Source organism: Ischnura elegans, chromosome 12, assembly GCF_921293095.1.
Source record: "Ischnura elegans chromosome 12, ioIscEleg1.1, whole genome shotgun sequence".
Taxonomy (NCBI): Eukaryota; Metazoa; Arthropoda; class Insecta; order Odonata; family Coenagrionidae; genus Ischnura; species Ischnura elegans.
In genome coordinates this window covers 24958248-24978384 of record NC_060257.1, presented here as the reverse complement: position 1 = coordinate 24978384, position 20137 = coordinate 24958248, and the positions used below count along the sequence as shown (strand labels likewise).

General features: G+C 39.6%; 1 protein-coding gene across 1 annotated transcript; it reads left to right on the top strand.

The window, feature by feature from the left end:
• Positions 1–2793: 2793 nt before the first annotated feature.
• On the top strand, positions 2794–18992 carry LOC124169575 (homeobox protein unplugged-like). Its single transcript, XM_046548216.1, has 2 exons — positions 2794–3643; positions 18757–18992. The coding sequence occupies exons 1-2, from the start codon at positions 2794–2796 to the stop codon at positions 18990–18992; spliced, it is 1086 nt and encodes a 361-aa protein (XP_046404172.1).
• Positions 18993–20137: the final 1145 nt, after the last annotated feature.

Here is a 20137-nt window from a genome sequence, read left to right as displayed (position 1 = left end):
ATCATAAATTTTCTCCCGTAGAAAGGGTATACAATTTAGTATCGCGGCTGGATTATTAAGAGAAATCTTCCCGTAGCCTCCTTGATAAAGCACTCAAAGAGGCATTTACTGGCAGAAAAAGGCGCCTGATGTACAAATCACAATTCCCAACCGGTCTGCCGGTGTCACTGCAATGGCGGGTCGTGACGCTAGGCCATTCATCTGGCGGCGAAATTGATTTAAGGAGCGGTGATTTCATTTTTGCGTGCGACAATCGTGCTCTCGGAAATACGCAGGTAAACTCGAAAAAAATAAGGCCGGGCAAAGTGTCCTATACAAGTGAGTTATTGCGAACGGAAGAGACTTGCTGGGTTTGGTCGTGTTTGGGTAAATGAGAAAAAAAGTACATGCACGTTTGTCCTGAGTAAAGACACGAATTATAGAGCAGAAAAAATATATCGGCCCTACAATTTGCCAAAACAATGTTTCAACAAATTTGATCCAAAATAGTAGATTAATTATGTTCTTTTTCATCTAAAATCAACCTAAATCGAACGTAAATATTTTGTCGAAATTTCAATTTCAAACGATATTAGGCATGCCACCAGAATCATCAATTAAATCAGCAATTAATTTGATCAACCTTTTGAGCTAACAGATTGAAATACGCCTCCAGTCACTCGCTTAGTTTTTGAAGAATATCACATTATCATAAATTTTTTAAATCGATTAAGTTAAATTAGTATTCGGGAACAAGTTCCGGCGCACTATTATCGTCATCTTAGTGAGAATTGTACTCAACAGTAGCAAAATACCAACTCTATTGATAGATAATTATGGCAAGAAACGTTATATTGACCAAAATGCCATTTTTACTTACGCAAACTCTAAATGGTTTGCTGCCCAAACGTTTCAACATTTCGGCTTTTTATAGCCGTCTATCAATGTTTCTATTGGTATTTTGCTTTAGTTTTGTGGGATAATTACGATGGACACTCCCTAAATTTGACTGAATTTAGGTAAATGCAAGACGTATATGTGAATGCATGTTTGTTCAGGAATGAGGCATAAAAATACATTTAATGCTTATTGAAAAAAATACGTGCAATTTTCCAACACAGAATCTATTATTACCCAAATACGTTTAAAAAAAGACGAAATTAATTCTGAATGGATGAAATAGGATATTTCGTTGTGGTTGTCGTATTATGGGAGTCACATACTGGTCGTCACAGCTAAATGTGCGCTTGATGATAAAACAGAGGAGTGACTCCTGCGTAGTTCACGGCATTGCATTTTGATATGCAGACATGGAGAGATAAGAATCTGGGAGTAGTATTTGTGTTTAATTCGTTGAGGAAGGGGGTTAGCCCTGGCAAATGTCATCGTCTTACTCACGCGATGTCACTTTCTGGCGTAGATGAAGACTACAAAAGGCTGAGGTCCGCATTCTTAGCGAATTCCATTTCACTCCCATTAATTCACTCTATGAGCCAGAGGGAGTAATGTAGTATGCACCGCAGTCTTCACCCGTTGAGAGTCCCTGGTATTTTATGCATTATCAACCCCTAAGGCTGTCACACGATAAAATTGACACATATACGTATATGTATGCGTTCGTTAATGGGAAAATGACTTTGAAAATGCACCGTGTAACCCTATACGAGTATGCTTGTACCATTGCATGAACCTGTAGTAAAATAGTACCTGTATAAATTTGGTTCATACATTCCAATGGTTATATTCCGATAGGGTCCACTTAATTCAATTATGGCCTTTTACGGTTTTTCCGGTATTGTACATTATGAATATAGATTTTACTGTAAAACTTAGTCATTTATGTCTTGCATCATTGAAAGAATTAATGAGAAAATGTAGAACTAACAGGTTTGTTGCTGTGATGTGAATTGTTTACGATTTCTTGGTTACTATGATTCATTATGCGCACGAAAAAACTGTAACACGTGCTTATTTGTCTCCGCAGAGGTAAAAAAAATATTTCATTGGGCTTTCAAAGTTGAATATTTGACTAATGTAACGCAAAATTGAGCAAGGAAAGTTTAGTTTTGGACACTGTACCTGTGCCTTTATTAATCTTCTCGTTATTTAATAAATAGATTAACGTATTTATTACGGTTCTTGTAGACTTTGGAACTTTTAGATTCTTCTTTCTTAGGGTTAAGGGGATTGGTCAAATTGAAATATTAGGAATTAACTTTCGTTCAACTTCTGGCACTTCATTTTTAGTATCATCAGGGCTTCGATTGCAAAAACTAGATGCGTATTTTGAAATCGAAGGTCTGATTATGATTATGGCAAAGAATGGAAGCTCACCGAAAGTTAATGAACTATAGTCATATTCGTCATACTCTCCATAACTCCATCCCGAGTTATTTGGACTCTAATTAAATGCATATCATTTGAAGAAAATAGATTTTCCTTCTGTATGCTATGGTCAATTGATTTATGACTCCAAGAAAAATATTTAATGATAAGAAATAAGAAATATCCGGAATAAATATATTTAATACTATCGGCCTCTGTGGCGGCGTTGTTGGGCGGCAGCATTGGCGGGCTGCAGTCTCCGCTTGTCACACGTAAGGTGGCAGGTTCGATTCACGCCTGGGTAGACTACGCCTAACCAGGGCGTTGTTGTTTACGGCTGTACATTGTGTATTTGCTGTATCTCCCCGATGTAAAGAGGCCAAATAGCGCTGTTATTGATCGCGATTAGATCAGCGCATGTACATATATGCATTCTCTTTTTCCGGCAACCATTTCGTGCACACAGTTTTTGCTTGGACCGTAGCCTACATGTATTTTCCTCTATCGTTCTCAGGTGAAAGGAGCGGTGACCACTTCGAAGTTGGCATCCGAGCCGCGCCCACCTTTGCCGCGGTGAGAAAGTTCCACGCCGGTGCCGGCCACCACCACCTGGGCCACATCCACCAGCTGAGCCAGCAACTGTCCCAGCAACTCACACACCAGCTGACGCACCAACTGAGCCAGCAATTCGGCCAACAGCTACAGCACCATCACCACCACCAGCTCAACAACCATCACCACCACCACCATCACCCCTACGCGCACCAGAGGCTGCACCAGCCGGTCTCGGCAGGTAGCCCGGTGGGGCAACCCACCTCTCAGCAGAATAGGCAACTCCCGCCAGGATCCAGGGTCAGGAAAGAGGAAGATGGTGATGGACCGGAGGGTATTGGTGACGGTGAAGATCCGGAAGATGACGTTGACGGTGGCGAGAACGATGGCGAGGATGGTATCCTCCCAGGTTCGGAGGGTGTCGGAGACGAAGTCAGGGATTCTTCAGGTCGGGCGGTCAGCCCGGCTTCTTCGGGGGCGGACGGCCCTCCGCCCGGGGCGGCAACGTCCCCTGGCGGGGGCAGCGGGAGCAGCGACGGCGGCGGAGGCGGTGGAGGCAGTAGCGAGCAGAAGAAGAAACACAGGAGGAACAGGACCACGTTCACGACGTACCAGTTGCACGAATTAGAGCGGGCGTTCGAGAAGTCACACTATCCGGACGTGTACAGTCGGGAGGAGTTGGCCATGAAAGTCAACTTACCGGAGGTCAGGGTTCAGGTGAGTTTTCATTACGACAATATAGGAAATCTCTTCCGAAACGATCTTTTATTCCTAATGATTAACGAAAGTATCGTACTAATTAGGGATGGACGGATCCAGGATTTTTTCGGATCCGGATTCGGATCGGATTCTTGATTTTCGGAGCCGGATCTTTCGGATCGGATAGTTTCGGATCCAAATGCATTTTCAAATTCCTGACGCTGAGATTCCCCCGATGATTGTTCAATCTCTTGGGAAGAATCACGCTATATGCCAGTCGTATTTTGCCTTTTTTATTTTCCACGGCTAAAATGCTGCTACGTAACCACTGCGAGAGCTTTCAAACAAAACGGTTCATGAGTAGGAAAAGAATCGCATGCGACGGCGCATTCGAAGATAGAATCGGAACTCTTTCCACCCTTATGGGGTATTGCATATACTGAAGCTATTATTAAAAATTTCGGATCCAGATCCGATGTCTTCCAGGACTTTGGATCCGATGTTTCCGATGACGGGCAATATCCGCGGATATTTGTATCCGAGGTATCCGATCCGACCATCCCTAGTACTAATCAATAATTTTATTTAACAGCCCACGAAATTATTTTCGATTTCCTAGCAATCTTCATCTGTTAAATAAAATAAGTGAGCAATACGATACCTTTGTTTATTATTTGATATGCTGTTCCACGACATCTCTCTGTAAAAAGTTGACTTTTATTTCTAGTGACTTTCAGCTTTAGTATACTCATATATCTGGAGCACTGCATAGGCAGTTGCTTAGGGAGTATGAACTCCGTTTTATGTGCCACAGTGTGAACTGAAGAAGTTTACAACTTGTCCGGTAATCCCAGTCTTAGATTCGCCTTGGAAGACGTGGTGTAACTGGTAGCATATCCGACTGGCAATCGGAAGATCCGGGTTCGGATTTTACCTAAGCTAAATGAATTTTTCAAGACTAATTTCATTTTTGTGGTATATAACTCTCGCAAATGCTCTGATAGATCTTTTAGAGCCGCAAGTTTAATATTAGGAAGATTATGTTCAAAAGAAAGGTAAGAATGACTCATCGCTATCAACGTGGCTGAAACCCAAATGTTTCCTCATTAATGATAGACTTTATCACCAAAACTCCAATGAATATCGAAAATTGGGGATAAAGTATGGTTTGTGTATGTTTGAAAACTTCCTGGCGTTTCCTATTACCTAATTACTGTTAGTATGGTGCCCTTTTATGGTACTTCAGAGATATAAATTTTTCATTTTTATCGAATGAGCTTTCACAGATTACAGTGATATTAATCTCCCATGACTAAAAGATCGAAAATATTACACCATTACTTGCTGAATGACGCATAAAAATGACTATTACACTTTGGCAATAATTATATCTACACATTGGTACATAAATAATTGCTATTTTCTTCAGTAAATTCCCTTCGCTATGTACTGACGTTATATCTCAGATATATGTGGCTCTGGCTTTTGCGACGTCATTGCCGAAAATTCAATTGAATTGTTATTCTGGCTTCACTTGTCTTTGTTAAAATTATTCATTTTTGCCTTCTTCTATGCTGAGCTCATATTTGTTCTTACTTACTTTGATTTTAAATTGGATGAGATTTTTGGAAGCAAAAATTTGAGGAACTCTGTGACAATCAGCACACCCATTTTGCCAACCGGATGCATTTTGATGATGAATCACATTATCCTGAGTGAACTCTCTACGAAGTAATGTTAATTGGGATGGAAGAACTTTTTTTGCGCAGTAGTTGGGTATTCCTAGCCTTTTGAATGCACACTCTCGAAACTGCCTTCCGTAAATGCGACGCGATGACTTGATTAACCTATTTCTTAGCAGTAATTGAAGATAAAAGAGTGTGCATTGTGAATTTTTCGAGAGCGGCCATTTTTTATATATAAACCGTGCCCGAAAAACAGTCGTGCTTTCATTGTTTTACGACCAGAAGCTCCAATATAGTCGGTGCGGCGCGCCGTCATTGAAAAAAAAACAATTGAGCGACGCCAGAATTTTTCGCGTGCGCAAAATATTCCAATTAATTATAATCTCATCATGCAATCACTCTCTTTCAAAATTTTCGGATCGCAATTTCCCAGAATTTCCCTAAAAATAAAAAAAATAAATCGTCCCGTATGTCGAAAACATTCATGCAATTAGTGGAACGTTCGCATAACGTGTATTTTTTTTTGTTCATTCCGTAACGACCTGCAGGTTTTTGGCGCGTTGAAAAAAAATCATCCGATGGGCCCTTTTATGAAAAATCGCACGTCCCAGAGTTCCATTGTTCCGCTATAATGACATTAGCAATCTGAAGAGACCCTTTTTGTCCTTAACGAGGCGAAAACCAAACTGAAGCATGTTATCAAGGTTGAGTGATGGCCTGGCGGTTTGAGTGTGGAGGAAGAGGTTAATGGATGGAGGTAGAGGGCGCTCATAACGCGCGAGGTGTAGCGTTATTAGTTTTGGGTGCAGAAATGGCGGGTTCGGAAAGGTTGGGTGGTTTCAGAAAACCTTTATTTTCTGAGACCACATCTGCTGAGAGAGAGGAAATAAAAGTAATACTTTGCGAATCGTACAGTGAACAAACAAATTCGTAGTTTTATTTTCCAATACTATGTGCTACACAAAAAGTGCTTCCAGAAGTAAGATCTGATGGTTTCCCGGCGAATATATTCGAAAAAGGATATTCGGGCTTCCAGGCCTGAGGATGGAACCCGACTCGTATTCTGAAACGTCGGCAGAATAGGAAGAGACCACCCGGCTCAAAGCCCGAATAGCCTTTTTCGAGTCAGTGCTTCAGGCTAATAGCTGATGATATTATATACTACATGCATTACCTTTCGGTAATAGTATTAAAATAAAACAACTCATATGAAGGGGTGAGAAGCCAAGGCGTACAAGTGATTTTTTTTAAACAGAATAAGGTACTGCAATTAAGTTTAGAGAACAAACGATAAACTGTAAACGTATTTAGTGGTGCAATTGAATTTCCACTCGATGTCAGTACAAACGAGACCCACGAAGTGGCGTAATAAGAGGGGGGGTCCGGGTACAGACATTGATAAAAGAAATATAAAAAAACTTGGTTGCCAAGAGATACGAGCGGGTTCAATGGCGTTTCCAGGAATTGGGGGTCTGGAGGGTTCAAATCCCCCCCCCCCCGAAATATAAATAACACAATTGGGTACTTTTCTTCATAAAAGAAGACAAAATATTGAAAAATCGTGAATTTTAGGAAGGTTTCTTTGAAAAGTGAACTTTTTCGATTATGAAAAGTGTTAAAATTAGTTTACAACACTCTACTTAGTACCCCATTTTTCAAAAATTTCTTCCTCCGATTTTGACCCCCCCCCCCCCCCATCAAACAAAATTACAGGCTACGCCACTAGATCCAGTCGCATCTCTTGGCAACCGAGTTTTTGTATATTTCTTTTTTCAATTTCTATACCCAGGTCTGTTTAGAAAAAAATCACGTGTACTATTTGGCTGCTTATCCTCTCATATAATATTTATCTGGACTTTCTTATGCTACTTTTACATTGAAAAACCTGAGATAAGCAATTGATGTTATTTATTAGATGTAATATTCAGTTATTTCTGCATTGTGTCCATAAATATGGGTTCACATTAATTCCTAAATGCTTAATATTTTTCCCTCCTGATGAATCAACTTTGAATTTGAAGTGGTCTCAGAAATGGCGGGTTTACGCCTGTTGATCGCTATGGTGTTGCATATTGTTTGCTCTTCAATCAGCATAAGGAAATTGGAAATATTATTTCACATCAGAGACTACTTAGATCACTTGCAAGCATGCACTTTTCTGTAACTAAGGGCTACAGGCAAAACTTCATGGAAGAGATTGTTCTTATTCGAAATAAATTAAATTTTCTAGCATTTTAAAATATATTTTTTTAACAAGCGGGTGAAATTGTATGTACAAGCAAGGCATTTTTCATATTGATTTTCTATACCTGAGGAAGGAATATTGATGTCATATTTATTTTTGTGGTTGACCTTTCCTAAGCCGTCCAACTGTGCATTTCAGTGTTTTTTGGCAATCTTCTCCGATGGAAAAGCGTAAAAGAGATGCCATTTCGCTCTCGTCTGGCCAAACCTTGAATAAGGGATGCGGTGCTGAAAAAATGAATCCGTGAACTTAATAAAATAAAAAGTAAGGCTGCTAGATTCGTTAAAAACTGTTGCGGGTGTACAGAAAGCGTTACATAGATGTTCAACGAATAAGGCTAGGAGCCGCTAGAGACTCGAATACTGCGCAATAGGCCTAAATAGCTTATTCAATTCAGAATAGACATCTTTTAGAGTATCACGGAAAACATCATATTAGAACCGTACTATATTTCCAGGTCAGAGTGGAACGATAAATTAAGAGAGATATTTTCCATTGTAGGTACTGGAATTCGTTTTTCCTCCGAAAAATTATTTTTATAATTTAAGTCTTCTACCGATTAATTTAGGTTTCCATGGAGTACTTAACCTTTCCGAGACTATGCGTGGCAAATCAGTTGCTCCAAATTATGTTAATGTTGCATAATTTATTTATTTTGTCCTTATGATATAATTTGTTTTTGAGCTTTACCGTTATCTTGGGGGCGAATGATTTTTTTTTACATTTAATTTATTTTTGAAATTTTCAATTTTTATTGGTGGGTTAGCTGAGTGATCCCGCACAGCTTTCGGCGGAAATAAAAATAAACTTATGTACGATCTTAGGTTTTCCCGGCGTATCAGTTGCAGATAAGTTTCTCGGGTTTTCAGATCAACCGGTGGAAAACCCGAGAAACTTTTATGCAAAAATAAACTTGTTTGCTGTATGAGTAAAGGGAAAAATGTTGAATTCAATAAATTTTATTATATTATAGCTTCAGTAATGCCCATATTCCACATGATGGTACCATTTGTACTTATTTTTTTCATAGCATGTTAGTCAATGTGGAGCTACAGTAGCAAAAGTAGTCCTGCCATTTCGCTCAACATCATTGTAAAAACCTAAATGTAGCCTACAATTTATTTATAAATTTTACAAAACAAGATGTTATATCAATAAAAAAGTCTTGGCGTTGAATTGCAGGTAAGACTAAAATACAATATGTAATTTATGAGTTACAAATGGGGTACCTGAGATACCCCCCAGAGTCGTTCGCGTAAGTTTTCCAGGCACATTTACGAAACATTCCAGGGACCCCCCCTTCCTTCATGTACTTCTTTCTTCAATTTATTATAAGTCCTACTCCCTTTCATCCTATCTAAAAGTCCTATACTTTTCCTTCCTCTCCCTCGTTTGCCTAACGCCGTTTTCAACATCCCCTCCCCACTAAGTACTCTGTCCATCCATACCTTCTGTCTCCTCCGTATCTCGTCTAGAAGCTGTCTCTCCGCACCCACCATGTGTAGCACTTCGTCGAATCCCGAACAAAGTAGGACTTTAATAAAAGCTAGGCGGAACTTCGTTAAAGCATTTCCTTTTTGTTTGCAAACCACTGGTGTCCTTACAACCTCCACCACATCCATATAAAACTGGCGTACGGGGTTGTATGCAGATGTAGATTCTCTAGCCCTCATAATTCCAATAACACGCCATTTTTTGGAATAAAGTAAAAAAAAAAATCACCCACCAATTCCGCACTATCTTCCATTGTCCTCACCGAGTCCCACATCTCTCGTATAAACGCGTTTAAACCGAATTTCGGAAGGGGGGAAGAACGCAGTTTCAATTTACTTGCTAAAACGCAATTATCAGGGCGCGCGTGACTTGAGCGATGGTGGCGCCGCGCGTCCACGTTGCGGCCGCCGCGCGAAGCACCCTTGCACTGCGGAAAAGCGTCGGAGAGAGGAAATGTTTTGGGAGATGTGCTTGTGAGGGGGAAAGAGAATTTCAGGGGGGGTAGCAGAGGGATAAGCCCTTGTGGGAACGAGAGGGGTTAGAAGGAAGCTGGGGAGGATGTAATGAACCCCTGTGTGGGGGGGAGGGAAGCGGTTGGGAATTTTGGGCTGGCAAGCCATGGGATTGGTTTAGAGCGCATGGGAGACTTTGTTGGAGTAGGGGTAACAATACCCTCGCCATCTTGCGAACGATTTTTTTTCGGGAGTCGTGAATTGGAGTGCGTTTGGAGGTTGAGGCATGATAATCAAGTGGTTATTTTTCGCGAATTTTGAATGGTGGGATTTTATTGTTGCTGTGTATGGGATGGGGATACCCAGCGTGGGACAGGGGGGGAGCTCCCCCCCCCTCCTAGAAGCAAAAAGTGTTTAAGCAAAATCAGCACTGAATCTTTGTTGGGTTACTAGCAAAATCCGTACTGTGAACTATGAAAAATAAGTTTGCATTTATTATCCAAATTAAATATGCTGATATAATTTCAATCGAAGGAAAACTGTAAGAAATGTCAAAGTTAGTAGTATTCTGCCTTTTATTCATGCAAATATCACAGTCATTATTCTGCGTAATTTTGTTGTCCATGAAATTAAGTATTCAATGAATGATTCATTGTTGTTAATACCCTTATTTCTACTTCCAAGCAGTGGCGTAACTATGGGGGGGGGGGGGGATGAGAGGGATAGATTTCCCCCAAAACCTCAGAGAAATAAAAAAACATTCAAAACCATTGTCTAGTTTTCACTTATAATAACTGCGTCTGCTTAAAGTTATTTTTTTTTGTGCCGAAACGGTGTAAAATGTATTTCCTGGCATGTCATTTTAAAAAAAATTTCCCGAACCCTCCAGGGGGGGAAAGGGGGAGTCGCGACCCCAGGCCATCTCATCTCCCCCAAATCATATTCCTAGTTACGCCACTGCTTCCAAGAATTTTGTTTAACCATTCAAAAATGGTGACTGTAAGACGCCGCGAGTGAAATACTGTTCCAAAATGTGACCCAACTGACGGTGGGTTTATTCAAAATCTTGCAGTTCAAAATAAATTTAGCATTCAAACAAGTATTCTTTCTGCATTCTACCTATCCTTCACATACATGTGTGAACAGGTATTGAGGGATATCCTTTTCGGTCCAAAGTATAATTTAAACCACTTGCTCTGCAGTTTTATCCTTAACTTGAAAAATATACATTGTATCATGGAGCGATTAGAGAAAGAAAGTTCACCGTCGCGTCGGCCCGATTCCCCAGGTTCAATTAGAATTTAAATTCATTCCATTAAACGCGGTAGGAATCAGAGCAATCGAATTAACTTAATGACCGCGTCTGGTCAAATTAATTAAAATTTGTTATTCAGCGAGGTCCAGCCATTGTTTTCATTGAATCTGTATACGTTGTCTCTTGGGAATCGGGCTAGTATGGCTTGAATGTTGGATTCCCACCCATTGGGCTCGGTTTCAAATCCCGGCGGAGAGAATTTTTATGTACTGCCCGGTCACTGCTTGAATGTTGTGTGGAGGAAATTTCAAGCTCAACACTCCGTCCGTCGGATCGGACGTTAAGCCGTGGCCCCTTGGCACCTTTCGTTAGAAGCAGGTCAACTTAAGGCTGGAATGCGATACTTGGTGAAACTTGGTGACAGGAAACATAATAAAAGATACAATGCTGTATGCTCCACAAAAGTTTACTTAACCGACCCAGGTTTCAACATTACACTACGCCGAAAAATGACGTAGTGTAATGTCGGAACCAGGGTCGGTTTTTAAAACTTCTGAGGAGCATACAACATTGTGTATTTTATCGCGTTTCGTGTTAAGAGTAAGCAGATCCGACGCCGGGTTTCTCTCCACCCTTCCTTACCTACCCTTTCTTCATGGCGCAAATGACCTCAGCGGTCTGTCGCCTCCTCCAAATAAAACACTACATTAAGCTGTCCCTTGCACTATTATAGTCCAAAATAAAATGGTTCCGTGATATAATTTTACTCATTGAAGTACAGGCAAAAAATCAACTGGTGTTGATGAAAGCTTCTGCGGAGTTGTGGAAATAGGCGCAGCCAGGTATCGATGATGTTACCAATGTAAGTTTCCTTCTATCTGCATTGGTATGGCTAGGAGATTCGTTCATTTTATATCGGGTCATTAAAATCGGGAAACGTACGGAAAAAACAAACGAATGTGTAATATTTGTGTTAAAAAACTAAGTGTTGCCAAGTTAATAGCCATTAATACTAAATAGCACTTGCAATACTTCTTAATATTAGTCTTTGAATAAATTTACTCATTTATTATTAACATGAACGTTCTTAGGCTATTACTGTTACACTGAAAACCCTTGGAAAGCGATCGATATTATTTGCTAGATGAAATTTTACATTTTTTGCATTGTAGTAAAACTATTTGGTGCACATTTACACCTAGTATCTTGATTTTTCTCTTTGGATAATTCCCTCAGGAATGAATTTGCATTGGGTCTAGAAACGGCGGGTTTAGGCACGTTGATCGCTATGGTTTTGCCTTCTTTGCTCTTCAATCAGCATAAGGAAATTGTAAATTTTATTTCACATCAAAGACTACTTATATTTCATGCAAGCACGCAAGTTTTTCGTAATTAAAGGTTTCAGGCTTAACATCGTTGAATTAGATTGTACGTGTTCGGATTAGAATAAGTTTTCTAGCCTATTTAAAAGTTTTTAACGAGTGGATGAAATGTTATGTAAAAAAATGGCTTTCTTTCATAGTGGTGGTAAAAATCTGATAAGGAACATTGATACAGCATTTTTTTAACAGACGTCTACTTAATTTTGTTAATCTTAGGTCGTAAAACTGCGTATTTTCTACCCAAGCTTACAAATATAGCCGGTAGAAAACCTAACCGGCATTTTGAAGATTTAAGTTCGATTCCTGCATAAGCCAAATTATTTTTTATGGTGAATTTCCATATTGATGGCGAACTTTGTACTTTTTCGCGTGAATGAGTACAAAATCACTTATTATATGGTGTACATTGACCAAAAGCATAACTTCGAGCCTTGTGAAACAAGTAAAACGTTACGTTCTGCATGCATTGGTTGTGTGGCAAGGTAATACAGCAACAAAATTAAAAGTGAAGAATAAATGCAATTAAATTTTCTCCCGTGCGAAAACAAAAAAAGCGAATTTGGAATTTAGTCGGCAATTGAGCGCCAGCCTACCGTCAAAACATCACCATCCCCCCCGCCCACGGCCTATTCCATTTCGATTGCTGATTGTTTTTTTCAGTTTGGTTTTACCGCGGAGAAAAAATAACTGCGGCATTCTGTCTTTGGTATACCCTTTACGGAGAGCGTGTGATCACCAGAGAATAGATATGACATGGACTTCAATTAGCACACTAAGAATTTCCGATGACAAAGCCGTCATACCAGGAACAGAGAAGGATTTGAAAAATATTCTAGTTAATATGGGTAGGGTAATGGGTAAATGCTGATGAGGGCCCATGGGAGCCCTTCGAGGATACAACGCACCGGGGTCGGGACCCAGCAATAGTGCTGATTCGCCCGATCACCCGGGGAGGGGGTTGGAAAGGAAGGAAAAAAGAAAGAGGTGCCGCCGCGATAGGAGCCCGACGCGACGACGCCTCTGGGGTAGGAAAGGGTTGGAAGGGATGGGACGGGGTAAAACACCTTAACGCTATAGAAGCGAAAAGGGCCCATACACTAGCGAAACCAGGCATCAGCCATTACTGTGCCAGCGATTTTAGAGGATTATCCCATGAGGAAGAATAATCCAACGATCAAATCGCTAGATATATGGGTAATAGATCGGTAATGAGTAAATATCAACTTTAAATAAACAAAAAGAAAACCAATATATTTGTTTGCAGCAGAAGAGAAGCAGTCAAGACTAACATTAAAATAGGGAAGCTGACACTGGTGGAGGTGGATGAATTCTGTTATTTGGGAAGCAGGTTCACTAGCGACGGGAGAAGTAAGAAAGAAATTATCAGCAGAATAGCCCAGGCGAAGAGAGCAATCCATCAAAAGTAAGATATGCTTACAGCGAGAAACTTAAATATGGAAGTAAGGAAACTATTTATGAGAACCTACATTTGGTTTATGCTCCTATACGGAAGTGAGGCATGGGTAATGACAGCAGCGAAGAAAGCAAGGCCTTCAAAATGTGGTGCAACAGAAGAATGATGAGGATCGAATGGATCGACCGGGTTAGTAATGAGGAAGTCCTAAGAAGTAATGTAGTAGTAAGTAGTGAGGAAAAGCCTCATGAAAACATTAATAAGAAGACGGAACAACCTTATCGGTCACATCTTGAGACGATATGGTCTGATGAAGACAATCGTCGAGGGACAAGTGGATGGCAAGAATGGAAAAGGAAGACGTTGAACAAAATATATCGAAAAGGTAAATAAGGATGTGAAATAGAAAAAATGCGCAAGGGTGAAAAGAGTAGCTGATAGGATAAATGATTGGAGAGCTGCGTCAAACCATTCTTAGGATTGTTGACCAGAAATGATGAGGGCACTTCGTTATTTTACGAGTTAGGAATAGATGAAAATATATATTGTAGGCCCAGCCTAAGTTAATTATTTTCTCTCATTTCTCATAGTTGGATTAACGGTTGGATGGGGTAGAGAAATTAAGAGGTGTATAATAGAAAAGGAGAAGAAAGGTCTCTATAGACCACGGTACTCCAGAGAGGAACATGGTGGTTTGGCCACATAATGAAACACAGCAATTATTACTCTCACTTTAACCAAGTAAAATACCTTGACTTTCGTCAACATACTGACGAAAATTCATGCTGAAATGAAAATATACCACCCTGGTAACTTTTCACTGGAAAATTATTTATTGGTACGACGCGCTTCGACGCTGAGGCGTCATTCTCTAGTACTGAAAAGTTACCAGGGTTGTGTATTTTCATTTCAAAATGGATTTTCACGAAGTAAAAGCCGAATCAAATGAATTCACGAAAATTCAAACGATTAAAAATATAAGTACTCTTTATTATTGTCGATTTTACGATATAGCATCCACAAAAAATAAAGGTATTGTAGCCCTGAAGTGTAAATTCATCTATTCATAAATGAAACAATTAAAAAGGTTGCAAAGTGGGTGAAAATTTGAAAAAATAATGAGGAAACAAAATCACCCCCACCGCGCTGAACGTTGTACGAAAAAGTCCCCGCTTCTGGCGTTGAGTTAGCTCGTTATCGATAGAAGATACCATAGTCTCCTTCGAGATACCCACGTGAACAATAGGTAAATTGCCTCCATTGATTTGCATATCGATGGCTAAGTTCTAACTACACGTACCTCAACTTTTCAGGAGAGCCAAAAAACTATTATTTTTTTACTTGTACGCTGAAATAGAAAACCAAAAGTTCATAAAACTGAAAAGGAAGCATTCATTTGAAAACAAAGAGTTTTTGTTTGTTTTATCTTATTTTTTTAAATGTTATTACACTTTGTTTAAGATACCTGTCTCAAACCGGCCGAATTTGAGATATGTGTTGTAAGAACTTAACCATCGATATATTACTGTTAAACAATGTGAAATATGCAAACTCTTCCATCGAAAGAACGAGAAAAATGACTTGTGAATACTAAATGTATTCCCCGAAATTTTTGGCTCTATCCCAGCATATATTTGTATCTTTTAGTGAACTACAATTGCTACGAGACGATTTACATATCGAATTAACCATTTTTTTCTTTCTTCCGAGATGCAAAAAATTTAATTTCGCTTTGGCCTTATTTTTTTTTTTCTTTTTTTGTTATTCGCCGGAAATTTACGATCACGCTTCTAGTGATAAGTTAGCTCATTATCCATAGAAGTTATCATGCTCTCCTCATGTGTCTCCACGTAATCTATAGGTATAGAGCCTCTCTTGCTTCGCATATCCTGGAAAAGAGTGTGGAGAGTGCGAATTAATCCATCACAAGAATGTGGAAAATGAATTTTGCGAATATCAAAAGTATTATACCGTGAAATTTTTTGCTTTGTCACAGAAAATATTTGTATCTCGTAGTGAGCTACACGTGTCATGAGACGAGTAAAATGCCGCTGTTGCCATTATTTTTCGTCCAACCGAGATGCACTAAATTGAATTTCGCTTCGACCTTGTTTTTAATCTTCCACACTTCTATTGTTGTGTTAGCTCATTACCCTAAAGAGATACCACACGCTTCCCCAAGGTTCCGACGTTATCTATAGGTATATAGCCTCTCTTGCTTTGCATATATGGAAACATAATATAGAACATGCAAATGTATACATTTCAAGAACGCGGAAAATGAATTTTGTGAATACTAAATATAACCTTTGAAAGTTTTGACTTTGCCCCACCGAATATATCTGTCTTGTAGTATGCTACACGTGTCACGGAACGAGTTACATATCGTCATTACCATTACTTTTCGTCCGTCCGAGATGCGCCAAATTTAATTACGCTTCGACCTTGTTTTCGTTTCATTTTTTTAAAACTTTCCGGAAAATTTCCGATGACGCTTCTAGTTTTGTGTTAGCTTATTATCCTTAAAAGGTATCACACGCTTTTCAAAGATTCCCCTCGAGGTATATTGCCTCTATTGCTTTGCATACATTGTAAAGTAATGCGGAACATGTAAATTTATCCTTTTACAAGAACATGCGAAATGAATTTTGCGAGAATATAATGTATAATCAAAAATTTTTCGGCTTTGTCCCAGCCGATATTTTAGTCTTGCAGTGAGCTACACGTGTCACGAGACGAGTTACACGTCACCATTACCATTATTTTTCGTCTATCCGAGATGCGCCAAATTTAATTTCGCTTCGACCTTGTTTTTTTTTCGTTTTATTTTTTTTTATCACTCGCCGGAAATTTTCCGATCACGCACGGTTTGAGAGAATGACGCTGGGAGATGGAGGGGTGGAAGGGTGATTATTATTTTTTTAACCATTTCCCCAAAATGCCCCCATTCAACTTCAATTTTTTCACCCACGCCAACGAACAAGTAAAGAAGGGCTCGCATGCATCGAAGCGTGAGGTCGTTGGAGGGGTGGTTGCTTTTTCAGACATGGAGACAGGATGGATTGTACGGGACCTATGAGGTGAAGGGTGGGGTCAGGGCTTTTTTTTAGGGTCGGATTAGGGTCCGTAGGGCTATGAGAGCTTGAAGATCAACATTTAGCTATTTGGAGCACAAGATAAATACATCAAGGAGACTATAAAGAGGACTACCTTTCTGGCCCGCTGTATCTACATTTACGTTGCCACTTTAGAGACTTATTAATAGGTTTTCATAAATGTCCATAATGTAATGATGAGACGGAAGAAATGTATATATTCAGGATACTTACGGTGTATAATGTTCACAAGGGTGAGGAATGTAGCTTTTAAATGTTATGAATGTAATAGATTTGTCAATATTAATGGATTTTGGTATAGCCCGCTTCAAGGTTTTAAAATGGTCAACATTTCCTCTCCTGCGGTGGAGACCTCATCAGGGTATAGACCGTGTCGCCCTTATTGAGCATCAACTGACTAATGAGCTGAGATTTAGGGTGCCTTCACAGTTCGGCGTTGCGCTGACGCCGCGGCTCGCAAGCCTATCAGAGCCCGTCTTTCGCAACTGATGACGTCACGTAGCCAGCTCGCTGCGTCGTCGCAGAAAACTCTGATTCCTCTCTCTGACTGAAGTTTTTCCTTTACTTTTCAATTTCGAAGGCCTTCCGTAAGATCCTCTTTTAGAAATATTTTTCTCTTGCGTGAATTTTCGTCTCGTTTATATCGATTGTGTGGCCTTTTGCGGCATGTTCGGCGTCTGCTTTTGTGATTTGACGGGATAATTTCCTTCGTCATTAATGTAAAACGTGTTTTAAAGCCTTGAAGATAACATTTTTATCCATGAAATTCTGATAGCTCTTCCATCAGTGACGCCGTCAGTGACTGTCGTGAGACTACTTAAATGTGCGGATTTATGTGCAACGAGGATCCACAGTTTTTATGCACAACGCGGATAGAGTTCTTTATGGACGTAGCTATTATTCTCTCATGCTCTTCATCTGCGGGGCATTGTGGTTGTAGAGCCTTAAAATATACCTTTCTTATACCGTCTTATTTTCCCAAAAGTCGGCCACTTTTTGTTACTAAAATTTGCGTCTAATATAAGCTAAAATTTTCACATCCATCTACATTGTACATACTACTCCGTTAGTCCCCTAAATGGACGTATCGAGGATGGAGGAGGTGTTGGCATAAGACCTGTACGTAAAATAAAAAAAAATTAGCTGCGTTTAGTGGGAAATTGACTCGCCGAGGTCGACCTATCTTTTATTTAAGCTCTTTGCTGCTCGGGGGGAAAATGAATTCCTATGCCTACCTTTCGACGAAACAATCTTTTATTTTTTCGTTTCTTTCTGACCTGAAAATATTTTGAGGTTCTGAGATGATATTCTGTCTCTCTCTAATAGGCTGGTTTCCTATTATTTTTTTATTGACTATATCGAAAGATTATTACCCCTGGAGTACGTATTTCACGCTCTTTTTTGAAAGACGATATCTATTTTACGCGATTAAACGAAAAGTGAAAATTTTCAAGCGCGCGAAAATGCGACGGCTAAGTAGGAATGCTGGAAAAAGCCAGTGTGACGTATTTCTTGTTCCAGCTATCGTCGTGTGATGTGACCTTGGGGCGAGGCTTTGAGCGCTGATACGACGCAGGCTGCTAGCAGGTAGCAAAGTACCCTGCTAGCAGGTGCGCTTGGCTTAAATAAGGATTATTATTACCCTATCAAACGAAGGAAACTTTCCGAACTTAGGTAATTTTAATGGGTAATTATTAAGAGATGTTTCCCTGAGCTCTGTGCCTCATGCATGCATTGGTAATATCAGACAATATAAAACTCTTATCTACTGGTATAGAAACTAGGTCCCTGTGATGTCACGTGGAGTGGAATCGCATGGGCGCCTACCTGGCCTTTTTCAAATGAGGTTAAAATTGACCATTAACATTCGTCTAAACTGGGATTTCTAAAGCCAAATAATTTGTATATCTATTATTAATACACTAATGGTGGGTAAGGAATCGCAATCAATGCCTTTGATGAAGGAAACTACCCTATTGGTATCTGTACTGAATTCTTCACTATCGGCACGTATCCTATTACTCTGTAGCTGCTGCTAAACTGATTCATGTAAAAGATATGCAACGATCTTGCTTCCTTCCAAGCAGTTTTTTTACGAATCACACCGCTCTTTTTTTATTGTATTCATTTTAGTTACTGATTAAATATTTTTTTGCAGGGTACCATGTGGTTGTTACTACTTTAGCCGACATACTATCGTATGATTGCCAAGTAGAGCTAAGGTCTCAAGAGGAGGTTAGGTGTATGAAGTCAGCGTGTTGGGCCTTCACAAAGCTCAGGGGTGGCCGAATCCGCTGTCAACAACAGGGCCGACTCCCCACGTATTTTCCCACCACTCTTCCTCGGTTGGAGAAACATCGCCCTTACTTCTATTCTCAGCAGACTATTTCCTAACGATGTTCGAAAAATTGTCAAGATCCGATTCATCACACATTCTTATGCTATTGACTGGCGCGGCCTCTTTAACCGTTCACAGTCCAGTGTTCCCATTAGGGAACAGATTTATAAAAAATCATGAAAAATATATTTCGTATCTGTGATTAGTTTCACAACTTTTTTATGCACTTAAAGTATAGAAGAATTTTATAGTGAAACGCATCACTTGTTTACGCATTGATCGATAATTATACCTTTTTAAAATCGATTATTGTCATCACCTCTGTGGAGAGTATGCGGTTTATTCGATATTTTTTCCCACAATCTCTCTCCAGTAATAAATCCTCATTTATTAAAAAAATATACATATTATTTGTTAAACTTAGTTTTTTGGTCAATTGTATATTTATTTTCCATATGCCCCCACCTCCTACCTTGGCCTGGGTATATTTACCGAGAGAGTACTGGATTTTTCACCTTGAAAATGACGCTTACGTGTTGAAACCATGGTCGGTTGCTGAGTTGCGACATTAAAAGTGTGGAAATTACCATAGTGTTCTTCTATTTATTTTGAAGGAAAATTTTTTTTGGTGTGTTCCCATTTGGAAACATGCTTGAAAATGCATTTAAAATTTTTTGTTCGGGTTTTCTTACATAATAACTCTAAATTAGTTGTACAATATATAGGATAGGATATGAATATTATCTACACTTTTCTGAGCTTAGTAGCCATTCAACTATCAGTTGTATGAGTTTATTTTCAGCATAATTTTTAGCTTTTTAAGTCCTCTGGTAGCAAGTTATAAACCTTGAGTCTCATGCACAAGAATGATTTTTAGGGAGCGATATTTTTTTACAATTGGATAGACAGAAAATCTATTTCTTAATAAGTTAAAGAAATATAAGTTTTTTTTATTTACTTAGAGTTTTTTTTGTAACTGGTCACCCGCTCACACCTTCAATGACATGTATTCAGGCCCCCCAATTTGGTTAGTCCAGTGCTAAAGGCTATGACCTGGATTTGAACCTGAAACCCCCACGCGGCAAGCCAGTGCCTTAACCAACGTTCCCCACGGACTCCCTTCCTTCAATTGCTATCCTAAAGCCCCCCTTTCAAACTACCCTTCCGCTTCCCCTCCTGCCAGGAGGCAATTTCGTACCTC